Source organism: Elephas maximus, chromosome X, assembly GCF_024166365.1.
Source record: "Elephas maximus indicus isolate mEleMax1 chromosome X, mEleMax1 primary haplotype, whole genome shotgun sequence".
Lineage (NCBI taxonomy): Eukaryota > Metazoa > Chordata > Mammalia > Proboscidea > Elephantidae > Elephas > Elephas maximus.
Genome location: NC_064846.1, coordinates 57988205 through 58001148, shown reverse-complemented (window position 1 = coordinate 58001148; position 12944 = coordinate 57988205). Strand labels below are relative to the sequence as shown.

At 49.9% G+C, this 12944-nt stretch overlaps 1 protein-coding gene across 5 annotated transcripts in view; it reads right to left on the bottom strand.

Annotated features, from left to right (window-relative positions):
* Positions 1-12495, bottom strand: part of PCDH19 (protocadherin 19) — a 115459-nt gene extending 102964 nt beyond the window's left edge. For 2 of the 5 annotated variants that reach the window (XM_049871960.1, XM_049871961.1), the window contains exons 1-2: positions 8711-11618; positions 4829-5156 (exon numbers count right to left, since the gene is read on the bottom strand). In XM_049871960.1, the coding sequence (XP_049727917.1) occupies positions 4829-5156; positions 8711-10857 (2475 nt within the window). In that variant the 5' untranslated portion in view covers positions 10858-11618. Of the gene's footprint in view, positions 1-4828; positions 5157-5844; positions 5986-8710 lie in introns of all 5 variants that reach the window. The other 3 variants (XM_049871962.1, XM_049871959.1, XM_049871963.1) reach the window with 3 other exon arrangements.
* Positions 12496-12944: the final 449 nt, after the last annotated feature.

Here is a 12944-nt window from a genome sequence, read left to right as displayed (position 1 = left end):
AGGCTGAGTTCCAGTTCTCTGGAGTAGTGTTCCATTTCCTTTACCTTACCTACCTAATCATATTTAAAGTCATACTCCTTCTAGTTTCTAGTGTTCAGACGAGGATAGATTTATACACCGAGACAAAACTTACCTTCAGCTCAGCACCAAATCTTGAGAGCTCAGCAGTAAATCTACATATTAACGATGGTAGGGCTGCCATGGAAGGAGAAGGGAGTACTAAGGAGCCTACAAAGTAACACGTGATTAGAAATTATCCTGTATTGCTCTCCAGTGACATTACATGGGTGAACCTAGCTCCCCAACTAGCCCGTGAACTGTCTGAGGGCAGAAGCTACATCTTATATTTATTTGAAATCCTCATGGTACCTGCCACACAGCTGAACACATAGTGGGTACTCAAACAATGCTTACTAACTTGAACCAGAGTTTCAAACCAGGTTCATTAGGTTTGAACCCCTGCTGATAATTTGCATTTCTAACAAGTTCCCAGGCAATGTTAATGCTGCTGGTTAGGGACCTATTCTGAGAACCACTAGTAAAGTAGTGGTTCTTGAAATGTGTTATGCATAAGAATCGCCTGGGGATCTTGTTAAAGTATAGATTCTGATTCAGTACATCTAGGGTGGAAATGCAAATTCTCAGCAGGCCTTCAAGACAGAATGAACCAGTCCGAAGCCCTGATGTGAACTAATGCCATACGGATAAATTACAAAGTATGCTGGGGCAGAAGCTGCACGCAGTGAACACAGTGGTTCTGACTCCTCTCCAGTGGCACTGCAAGTAAGCCCTGTAACCGACTCAACAGCTAATGAAGGGAGTTATGTTCGTCACACAGTAGCCCTGCAGAGGAACTTAACATGTAGTGACCTTGGGTTCCAATCTGGAGAGTAAGAATGGAGACACATGCTCAGGAAGGAGATGTTATCCTGAACCGAAATTACCTGTTTACTTGTCTGTCTCCCTATAAGCTCCCCAGGGTCTAAGATCAAGTGTTTTATTTTTGTATCCCCAACAAGTAGCACAGTGTCTGGCACATTCTAAGTGCGCAAAAATGCTAGTGGATTGACTGCTAGCGAATGAATAAATGACTGGTTTAATGAAAATATAAAGAATAGTGTAAGTGACATACCAAAATTTAATAGAGAAATGCCCATAGAAACATGTACTTATCATATTATAGCACCTGCCACTTTATGTTATGATTGTTTAGCAAGCATTGGTTTCTCGAATGAATGAATTCATTAATGACAGAAATGAAAAGAAAAGGTAGGAAATACATCAAGATATTACTATCCTAGGAATGGAGAATGTTCCATCGCAGCCTGTAGCAGCATTTATCACTCCATATTGTAAATCCCCTGCTGACCTCCTTGATTCCCTCACTGGAATGTGCATTCGTGGAGATAGAGACTGTCTTTTTCATCTCTCTAACACCAGAGCAAAGAAAAGTGCCTCAATAAAGAGTAGGCACCTAACAAATATTGAGGATGTTAGGTGAATGAATGAATCAATCATTCCTGCTCTTCTGTAGATTTCACAGTACCTAAGTATTCTTTTTTTAAGTATTCTACCCAGTCCACGTTCAGGGGCCTCTGGTATGGAAGGAATGGAGAAGAACTGTAATTTTCCCCATGCAGGACTTTGTGGCAGATACAGGTTAAATGACCTGATAAGTTTTCCACTGTGAGTGGGCCCCCCCTTTCTGAATGGGTTCTTCTCCAGGACTCCATATTGGAAATACACATTTAACTCCACCACATTGTAGCGTGTGCTGTCTTGGCCCCAACTCACTCTACGCACTAGATCTGTGTGATTTTGTTAAATAAGGAGGGTATCTGGCTTTGTGAGTCAGGGACAGGATCAGAACTGAAACTCTGAATGGCTATTCTAAATAATTGAAACAATACTTTATTTCATTGTGCCCATAGGTGAATCTCAGAACACCGAAACCTTAGGAAAACCATGCAGACATAGTCATATATCTCGTGCCCCCTCCAAGTATTCCACAGACACCATGGCTTTCATTTCTCTAGTGTCTTGAATTGGACTGCATAAATGATCATCAAGCCCTTAGGATTCAACCTTTTGTCCAGCTCCACAACCATCAGCACTCTCAGCAAATGAACCTACAGCCTTGGCATATTTCACCTTCATTGTTTAAATGGCCAATATGAACAGTCAAACCTTGCCACTTTGTAGGTCTTATCTATACAGAGCCAGCCTAAATTCCTCTTCGGTTATAAGATAAGTGCCTAGGGAGACACACTCATGTGTACAGGCCATTACAACAGCGATTCTCCAATTGTTATCTAGTAAAGATATCCACCATTTGTGGGGTGCCTATGAGTCAGACCCTTTACATTACACAATGTCGTATTCCTTGGAACAAACTTGCGTGGTAGCTGTGCCCACTTTATAGATGAGGAAAACAGAGACTCAGAGATGGTCCATAGCAGCAGGTGAAACCCGTATTCAAAATCATGGTCTATCTGATTCCATCACACGGTGCTACCTCTGCCTCTCCAGCAGTCTATGTTCTATTTCCTAGTGGTATTCACTGACGTTAACAATTACAATTGTGCCTACCTAGCACAATACTGGGGCCCTGGTGGCACAGTGGTTAAGAAATTGGCTGCTAACCAAAAGGTCGTCAGTTCAAATCCACTAGCCACTCCTTGGAAACCCCATGGGGCAGTTTTACTCTGTCCTCTAAGGTCACTATGACTTTCAGTATTCTTATTTATAAATTTATGGGTTGAAAATATTGGTGATTTTGTTGCTGGCAGAATATTATCAGTTTCTCATTAAAAGCACTGCTGTTTGGTCCTATAAATTCTGGTAGGAATTAATTTTCAGGGACCAGGAATAGCAACTGACGTAAGTGGTCTTAAAAACTCTTTGCCCTATGAAATTAATGTCAATACTAGGAGGCCATTTCACATGCCCAGGTATATCAGGCTAAACTATTCCTAAGGCAGGAAGGTGGACCTAAAGCACACTCACCAGGGAGCGTACAGCCCTATGAGAGAGAGTCCTTCCTCTTTTGCTGACCTGCTCTGTGACTCTGAATAAGACACTGAGCATCTCTGAACTTCAGTTTCATCATCTACTGAAGAGCAATCTATCAAGACACCTGATGGCGAGAATCAACCGCAACAATGGTCTTAAGGATGTAGACGTGCCCTGCAGGTGTGCAGTGTCCCTTTTTTTAGTGGCCTGAATGAGGACATACGCTTCCCAGTGCATCAAATTTCCAACCAAAGAGGAACTTAAGCAATTCATGGAAAAGTGAAATTAATTTAAGAACTTTTATTCACAGCCTTCCACGCAGCCACCTACCTGCCATCATCCACATAACCACCCTACTATCCTGAAATATTTCAACATCCAGCAAACATTTGACTTCATAGTGTTTTAAAAAACTTATGCTTCCATTTGAAAACACTCATTCCTAGTAAAAGTAAACAAAACGAAAAACACCCAAACCCACTGCCGTCGAGTCGATTTCAACTCATAGCGACCCTATAGGACAGAGTAGAACTGCCCCATAGAATTTCCAAGGAGCGCCTGGCGGATTCGAACTGCCGACGCTTTGGTTAGCAGCCGTAGCACTTAACCACTACGCCACCAGGGTTTCTAAAAGTAAACAGCGCTAACTCAAATGCATAATTAATTCCTGAAATTTTCATTAGTGAGTTTCAACCTCTTCATCTGTCAAGTGTTATCCCCAGAACTGCTAATAAAAGGCAAAGTGTTTTTGTTTTGTTTCTTGTTTGCTTGATTGTTTTTTGGCTTGCCTCCCCTTAACCAGCCCATTCATAATCTGGGCAGGATGCTAGAAAACATTGGTATGACCAAAGAAGAAGCAAAAGGGGACTTTAGGAGGCTGAATCACTCCCCCTCTGGGAAACCAGTCCCTGACCATTGGAGGGTTTCAGCCATTTTCAACACTACTTGACCCTTTATAAGTTACTGTGACAGACACACTGGTACCACTGACTGGCAAGCATGCCATATTTACAACCAAACCCGTTGCTGTAGAGTTGATTCTGACTCATGGTGACTCCACATGTTTCAGAATAGACCTGTTACTCCATGGGCTTTTCAATGGCTGTAATCTTATGGAAGTAGATTGCCAGACCTTTCTTCCATGGCACCTTTGGGTGGATTAGAACCATCAACCGTTTGGTTAGCAGTTGAGTGCAAACTGTTTGCACCACCCAGGGACCTATATTTGCAACACAAAAAACTCATTGTCATCCAGTCAATTCCAACTCATAGTGACCTTATAGGACAGAGTAGAACTGCCCCATAAGGTTTCCAAGGCTGTAAATCTTCATGGAAGCAGATTGTCATAGTGACCTTATAGGACAGAATAGAACTGCCCCATAAGGTTTCCAAGGCTGTAAATCTTCACGGAAGCATATTGTCACATCTTTCTCCTGTGGAGTGGAGGGTGGGTTTGAACCACAGAACTTTCAGTTAGCAACTGAGTGCTTAACCACTGCACCACCAGAGCTCCTTATATCTGCAACAGGTAGGGCAAATATGCATTATGCCAGGATAATATACAGGGCTTCTAAGGGCTCAGACCCCCTTGGGCTCCCACTCCCAATGCCCACCCCTGCAAAGGCCCAATATGTTGGGTTACCCTTTGTCCCGAGAAGCACTGGTGGCAAACTCTGACCTTGGAAGTGGGCTTAGGCAGAGATGTTCTCCCCACACCTGCCAGGGGTTGTGCCAGCATGAAGGTGTATGGTGTCCAGAGAGCAGCTCAGGAAGGAAGCCCAGGAAAGACCTCGCAGAGCCACTTAGGTATACTCACCTCAGGCAGAGGCACACCGTTGATGATCAGGTCTGGCTGCTGGGGGCCCTGGCTGTTGAAAGAGTGATGGTAGATGTGGTTAGCGCTGGTATTGCGGGTATTCTGGTTCTCCACATTCAGAAAAGTGCTCTCAGAGCGGCGGCAGCCCAGGGGCAGTGTTTGCTGGTGGTAGTCGAAATAGTTGAGGGACGAGGTCAGGGAGGAGCAACTGACAACATTCATCTTGTCTGTCTCCTCCACATCCCGGGGTACCAGACGAATGTCATTCTTACTGATTTTTTTCTTCTTGCTTGATTTCTTTTGATGCCCATAGGAGTACTCAGCGATTCTATGTGACAGAAAAGGCAACATGAATCGCTAACGCCCTCCCAAACCATGCACTGATTAATAAGTATTAAGCACCCCAGAGAGTTGCACCCCATCTCTGCTCCAGCTCCTTATTCTGGTGCGTTACATCATCGGGTTTCTCCCTGTGCTTTTTACATGCGAAAACAAGCTGAGGACCATAAAGTTTTCATATTAAATATACACTAACCTCCCCCCTCCAAAAAAAAAAAAACACCTAAAAGTTTCTATACTTTGGAATTTCTCATTGTGAGTGGACAGATAGCAAGGGTGAAGGGATGGGGAAAGTTGAGCCTATGGGAGAAAAAGCACAAAAATGCTCAAAACTGGAACATCCCTGGAACCCAAAGGAACTCTTGGGTGAAATAAGAAGCAAGTCCCAATTTAACAGAACAGGAGATGGGGGAAATTAAAAAGACACCACTTGCCAGTTCCCCCAGGCTTTCGCCATGTGGCAAACACCCTCAATCAGCTTCCTCTATGAGTGACCTGATCAAGTTTGGATTGGGGTAGATCAGACCCAGTCTTCTGGCATCATCTCAGCTCTTCTCCTCCACACCCTCCTTCTCCCTGCCCTAACCCTGCTCCCTTCTACTCCCCACCCACCCCCCTCCTTCCTTAGAGAAATCTGATAGCCAAACCCATTTGAATGAGGGGAAATGCCTTTTTACCTCTTTCCCCTTAGGCTCACTTTCTCCTCTGCCTTTTTGTCTTGCTCCTCGCTAATGGGAGAAACCGAGATGCAATGCAGACACTTGCTGTTTTGTCCTTTTATAAAACAGCCGAGGAGACAAGTGATGGTTAAACAATTACTGCAAAGGAATTTAAAGGTTAGTGCATTCAGCATCCTTCTCCATTCAGGTGTACCTACAAGCAGCTGTGCTGCAACTGAAACATAAAGAGCTCAATTTAATTAACACTGACACAGACCCAATAACGTGCACCAAAGACAGCAAGCATTAAGCGACTTGTCAAAAGAAATACATTAAAATGTAGCCAGATTCTCAAAGTCATTTATTACTTTACACATAATGATTCAGCTTATTGTTTGGAAATTAAATTTCTGGGCAATAATCCGCAAAACAATAGGGTTAACAAGGAAAAGACTGCCTGTATTCTCGCTTGACAAAGCTAATTGTCTGAATACAGAAAGGAAGCCCAATCCAAGCAGCTACTGCAGATCATCACGCAAGTCTCATAAATGAATGCATTTGGGGAAGAGGCTCTGCAGAGGCTAAGAACCAGAAACCTCTGTCTAATCACATGGAAAGACAAGCCCCTGAACTTTAGGTTTCCAAAAAGTCTGAGCAGATGGGGAAACTGCATGTAGACAGAGAAAAATTCTTGCTCTGTCTCTGGGATATACCTACAGCTTAGCAACTGAGTTCCCCTCACCCTTTCCCTCTGTGCCCAGGCTGACCTGCAGTGATGGCAAGCTGATGCTACTGGAGCTGGGAAGCAGATAAAATCCCAAAGACCCTAAGACTGGGGTTGCTTTTTTCCCCTTGATCTGTTTACAGAATCAACGGGAAGTTCTAATCATTTTGTTTACCCAGGATGGGTAAGTTTGGCAATGCCCAGTCCAATTTTTCAGCTGAGGCATTCATTGTGTAGCCCTTCCTGTATTGGCCAATTATTTAATTAAACTGTACTTCATTAATCCCAAACCATCACGGCGAACAGAGCGCTTTACGAAATACACATTTGGTTCAAGTTGGAGGGCACTAAGATTTGCTTCCTCCCCCCACCCCAATTCAAACGCTCTCCTCTGTTTAATGATCTCTCTGGCAAGCTCTCGGAAAGAGCTCTCACTTCCAGTCACACATTACGAAGAGGTGGCAAAGCCTTCGATATCTTTATTTTAGGAGGACTTCTTTTTCATCAAGGAAAGGGTCTTAGGCATTTACTCTATGCTGAGGAAATGGCTTAAAAAGAGTGCTCTCCATCATTATCTCCATATAAATAAAATTTTATAGACCCCACATTTTTCCCCTGTAAAAATCACCACTGGCAGTCACAGGTTTCAAAGGTAAGAGCAATATTAATTTCCATTTCTCCCATCTGAAATGACTCGGTACTGAAGGAAAGAAAAAGTCACGGCCATTTCACTAGTAACAGGATTAAAGCATTTATGAGGCATTGCAGCTGCTCTTTTATGGCACCTGATTGATATTCATGTGTGGTTAGCATTTGTCTACTAACTTGTGTAACACAGAGAATAGTAAAAGGGAAACAATAATTGCATGACTCTTACATATTCAGGGGGCTCTGATTCACAGAAGTGTGCCTTTCAGATGGTGTCAAATACAAATCGGACCTACAGGAACATATTTTGAGTGATTAACATGCAAGCACAGATGGCACAAAAGACACATTGGATGTGTAGGTGTGTTGAAAACACACACACACCTTGGTTGGAAATAGCAGCATCATTCATTTTCAGCAAACTAAAGAAACAACTTTTTTTTTTCAACCATTTCGATGAGACACTGCTGGAAAAAAAATTACATGTATATCCTAAATCAGATTCTAGAAATGCTTAGACTTATTTATTCCACCCAGTTGTAAGGAAGGGCTTCAACAAGACCCTCTAATGTGGGTCTCAGGAAATCTTTTTTTAATACTAGGTAGCAGTCGAGTTTCCACATTTCTGCATTCTCTGCCTCTCTCTTACACACACAGTCTGCACACACTTCAAGTGAACTGTAACGTAACAGCCCATAGTGACATCCACTGGTAGGGACCAGATCATAATGCCACAGTAAGGTCCCTTATTAGAAAAAGCATCATCAACTCCAGAAGATTTTAACTCAAACATCTGGATGCAAAGTCCTATCCCTTACTGGGATGTTTGGTCACCACACCACCAACCAATCAGATATTTGGGAAACATACAGACGCCTGGTAAAATTGCACTTTAATAGTCGGATCTTTGGGGACTAAATACAAAGCAAGCCAAGAATAAAGTCAAAAATACTAATCACCTGCTTCCCCACACATTCCTGATCTCTTTCCCCTACTCCATTTCCCATCTTAGACCCCCACTCCCGGGCTCTTTCTGGAGTTCCTCTCTGCAACTGGACAGGACAAGCTGCCAGCACTCCCTCTCCTTTCAGTATCTGTCCACAAACACTGGTGGGATCTGAAATCAAATTGTGATGCTTGCTGATATTGCTGAAAACATGAATCTCAATCCCTCTCTCTCTCTCTCTCACTCATTCACTCACTTTTTTCTGCCATAACTTCATGAAAACTGCTATGCAAATTTTAAAATTGTAATTGTTTTTCTGCTCATCATCATATGCCAGAATCCATTGGAACAGTAAATGATTGTCTTCCAGCAAATTGTCAGATCAAAAGAATTGCTCCACTTGGACTACCACAAACTTCCCCATCCCCCTCCCAAAAGAAGCACAGTAAGTATGCTGCATGCATTTAAGTAGAAAACAAAAACACTGGGATTTTCGCACGGAGACAGAGATACATACATCTGATTCATCCAAGACAAAGAAGGAAAGAAAGAAAAGTTGGCTTTACCTGCAGTTGTAGGTCCGGATCTCTTTGTTTTCTCTCTTGCACTTGATCGCCACGAAGATCATAGTGACAAAGAGGATGCCTGCAATGGAGCCCAGGGCGATGATGAAAATCAGGGACAAGTTCATCGAGCCCATTGACTCTTGGGCATCGAGAGCAGGGGACAGGTAGATTAGGACGAGCGCAGAGGCGGAAAGAGAGGTCTTGCCGTGGTCGTGAGCGACAACAATAAGTTCGTAGGAAGCCTTGGAGCTCTCGCTGAAGGTGCGGGTGGTTCTGACTTCGCCGTTAACGTGGTCTATTTCAAAGAATCCGCGGTCGCCCTCGGTCATGTCGTAGGTGACTCGGCCATTCTCGCCCTCGTCGTAGTCATCTGCCTTGACGACGGTCACCAGGTAGCCTATGCCGGAGTTTCGGGGGATGTAGACCTCGGCTGTGCCATTGATCAGGGGCGGGGCCGTGATGACCGGGGTATTGTCGTTGACGTCGAGAATGATGACCCGCACCGTGGCGTTGCTCTGCAGCGAGGGCAGGCCGCCGTCCTTGGCCAGCACCTTGAATTCGAACGCTTTGGTCTGCTCGTGGTTGAAAGAGCGCAGAGCGTAGATGTCGCCCGAGTTGGGATTGATGGAGACATAGGTGAATACTGGCATGTCCCGCACCTGCGACGGCACAATCTGATAGGAGACACTGCCATTGAGACCCAAATCGGGGTCGCGGGCCGACACAGATAGGAGATAGGCGCCGGGAGTGTTGTTCTCCTGCACAATGACTTGGTAGTAGGGCTTGGAGAAGTGCGGGTGATTGTCGTTCTCGTCCGTGATGCGCACGGTGAAGGACTTGGCACTCTGTAGCGTGGGCACGCCGCCGTCGCGCGCCTGGATCGTCAGGTTGTACTGGTCGTGCTGCTCGCGATCCAGCCTTCCGTCCACCAGGATAGTGGAGAAGCTTTCGTACTCTTGCAGCCTGAAGGGCACATTGCCCAGCAAACGGCACTGCACTCGCCCGTTGAGTCCAGAGTCTCGATCAGACACCCGCACCAGTGCAATCACGTAGCCTGGGGGGGCGCTCTCGCTCACCTCCACCAGCTCGCTGTTGACCGACAGCAGGTTGATGACGGGCGGGTTGTCGTTGGTGTCCAGAATGCTGACGGTGACTTTGCAGTGTGCCGGGATGGAGTTGGGTCCCAGGTCCCTGGCCTGCACGTCCAGCTCATACACGTGGCCCTCTTCGTAGTCTAGGGCGCCGGTGACCGTGACGAGGCCGCTGTGCGGGTCGATCTGGAAGAGCTCGCGCGTGTGGTCGTTGGCGTAGCCGTAGAAGGAATAGACCACCTGGCCGTTAGTGCCCTCATCTGGGTCACTGGCGTTGAGGCGAATGACTGGCGTGTTGGGAGGCGAGTTTTCTGGTACGCTCACCGCATAGGTGGACTCGCCAAACACCGGGTTGTTGTCATTGGAGTCGGTCACCTTAATGCTGAGGCCCACGGTGCCCAGGTGAGGCGGGTCGCCACCGTCGAGCGCAGTGATGCGAAAGCTGTAGTGAGACTGCGTCTCGCGGTCCAAGCTCTTCTCCACCACGAGTTCGGCAAATCGCGAACCGTCGCCGCGGGTCTTGATCTCCAGGCCAAAGAGCTCGTTGGGCGTGAGCTCGTACGTTTGCACTCCGAAGCTGCCCGAGTCAGGGTCGTAGGCGCTGTCCAGCGGGATGCGTGTGCCGGGGCTAGCTGCCTCTGAGATTTCCAACTCGATTTGTGCCGCCGGGAAACTGGGCGCATTGTCGTTCAGGTCCTTGATCTCCACTTTAATCACGCAGATCTCCATAGAGCTGGACATGACCTCGAGCGAGATGATGCACTTGGGGCTCTGGCGGCACAGCAAGTCACGGTCGATCTTCTGCTTGGTGACCAGCAGGCCTGAGCTGGGGTTGATGTCCACCAGGTGCGGAGCCGAGTTGGACACCACACGGAAGGCAGAGGCCTGCCGTGAGTCCAGTGCGAAGCCTGCCTCACGCGCGTCCTTGGCCACGTTGGCGATCACCGTCCCGGCGCGCTGCTCCTCCTCTACCGAGTACTTGAGGTTAATGAGGGCGGCCGCCTGCGTCCACAGTACCGCCAACAGCAGCAACACCGGCAGCAGGAGTGACTCCATGGCTGCGCGGGGCTCTGCCTGGCCTCGCCTCTCCACACCCCTCCGAGACCGACGCCGCCGGCGCTCCAGCTTCCCGCCTGCTCGGGCCGCCTGTTGCGCGCGTCCTGGGGCCCCGGAGGCCGCGGGAGGAGTCCCGCCCAGGGCGGCCCGGCGGCGCGGGGGAGACACCCGCGCCGGCTCCAACGCTGAGGTGGCGGCAGGCTCGGCGGGGGCTCGGGGGGAGCCCGGGGGCTCCGGGGGGCCGAGGGAGCGCAGCGCGGCCCCGAGCCCCCTCCCTCCAGCCCGGCTACTCAGTTTTCCCCCTTCAAAGTTAGCCGGGCGCGACTGGTCGCAGCGGGGCAGGGCTGCGGATCGGGCGGCGTCTGCGCTGTCCAAGCGAAGCGCGGCGGAGTCTGCACCGCACTTGGGGCGAAGGCGGAGAGGGTGGTGAGGGCGCAGCCTCTCAGACACTGCCCGGCCCGCCGCGGCGCACTGGCACAGGGTCTGGCGAGCGCGTTGTCTGTGCACCTGGCATGCGCAAGGACCTCCCCCCAGTACTCCCGACTCACTGCGGAGAGAGGACCCGCCTGTAACGCGCCCTCCGGGGTCCGGGGGGGCCACGCTGGTCTCTCCGAGTCCTGTTGGGAAGGAGGAGGGTCGCAGGCGGGAGCCTGAGTTGCTGGCGAGCCCCGCGGGCGCCCGTGGATCCCGCTGAGCGGGATGGCGGTCCTGGGGCCGGTAGAGGGGGGGGAGGGGATAGAGGCTGCCGAGGCAAGAGCGCGCTCCCTCGCGCTGAGGTTAGCTTTCAGGGGCTTTAGGGGCACGTCTGTCCAGGATCCGAGGTGGGCAAGAAGTCCCCCCGACAGGGCAGTTGAGGGGCAGCGGGCGTTTGCGTCTCGGAAATCAGTTACTAACGCAGCCCGAACCTCCAAGTCAAGTTTGTGAAAACCGGGCGATGACAATTTGTGGAAGAAAATCAAAGTCCTAGTCTTTCCAAGGGCCCGAGGGGCGGGGAATGGGGAAGAGGGGAGGGGGAAGCGACTACAGTACCGGCCAGGAGAGGTGGGGCCGCCGCGGGTACCAGGGGCTTCTCCTCCTCCCTTGGTCTGGGCTGGGGTGTCGCTCCGAGGGCAGCCTCCGCCGCCACCGCCGCGGGAAGAAGCCCTCTTAGTTCAGTCGCCTGTCGCCGGGTCCCCCTCAGCAGCTGCCGCGGTCGGCGGTTATGTCGCCGCCAAAGTTTACTTGCGGGAGCGTCTTGATTCCATCCTCCCGGAAAAGGCGCTGGCCGCGCTGCGCTGGGCTCCCTTCCTCCCGGGCGCTCGCGCACTCGGGAGGTCTGTCTCGCTCTGTCTTGGGCTGTGTGTGAATGTGTGAGAGGGAGAGTGTGTGATGTGTGGAGTGTGAGTGTGGAGTGTGAGCGAGCAGGGGGCGATGGGTTTGGGGTGGGAGGTTTCGGATCTCGTATGAATCCGCTCAGCCGGAATGCCTCGGCGAGCAACACGCCAGGGGCCCGCGCGGGCTACGGATGAGGGCGCCCGTGCCACCCGAGCAAGCCGGGCATGGTGCGCTGAGGCTGTGCTGCCGTCTGCGCCCGCTCGTCAGTCTCCCCCCTGCGCCCGCTGCCGCCGCTGCCGCCGCTACTGCTGCTGCTGCTCCTCCTGATGCCGCAAACTACTGGCGGTGGAGTCTGGAGAGAGCTGGAGAGAGCCTGAGCTGCCGAGCCCGGCTACGCCAGGCGCTGGCCAATCAGCGCGCCGCCCAGCGGGCTCCGGGCTTGGGGCGGGGCCAAGGCGGGGGGCGGGGCTCGGTGGGGCGGGGCCAGCCCGAAACTTACACACCAGCAGGGCCGAGTGGTACCCCAGCCCGCCGCGGAGCCGCAGCCGGCGTGAGGCGAGGCCGGGCTTGAGGGCCAGATGGGGCACGAGGAACCGCGAGGTGGGGGGCAAGGGGGTGTGCTGACGTTGAGAGTCAGCCTGCCTGGGAACTGCGCGCCTCTCGGGTTTGCAGAGATGGCAGTAAAGATGAGGATCAGATTCTCGGCGTGTTTATCTCCCTCACAAATCTTCATATCTTGAATGTAGTATTCATATTTGCTCGCTCGTTCGCTC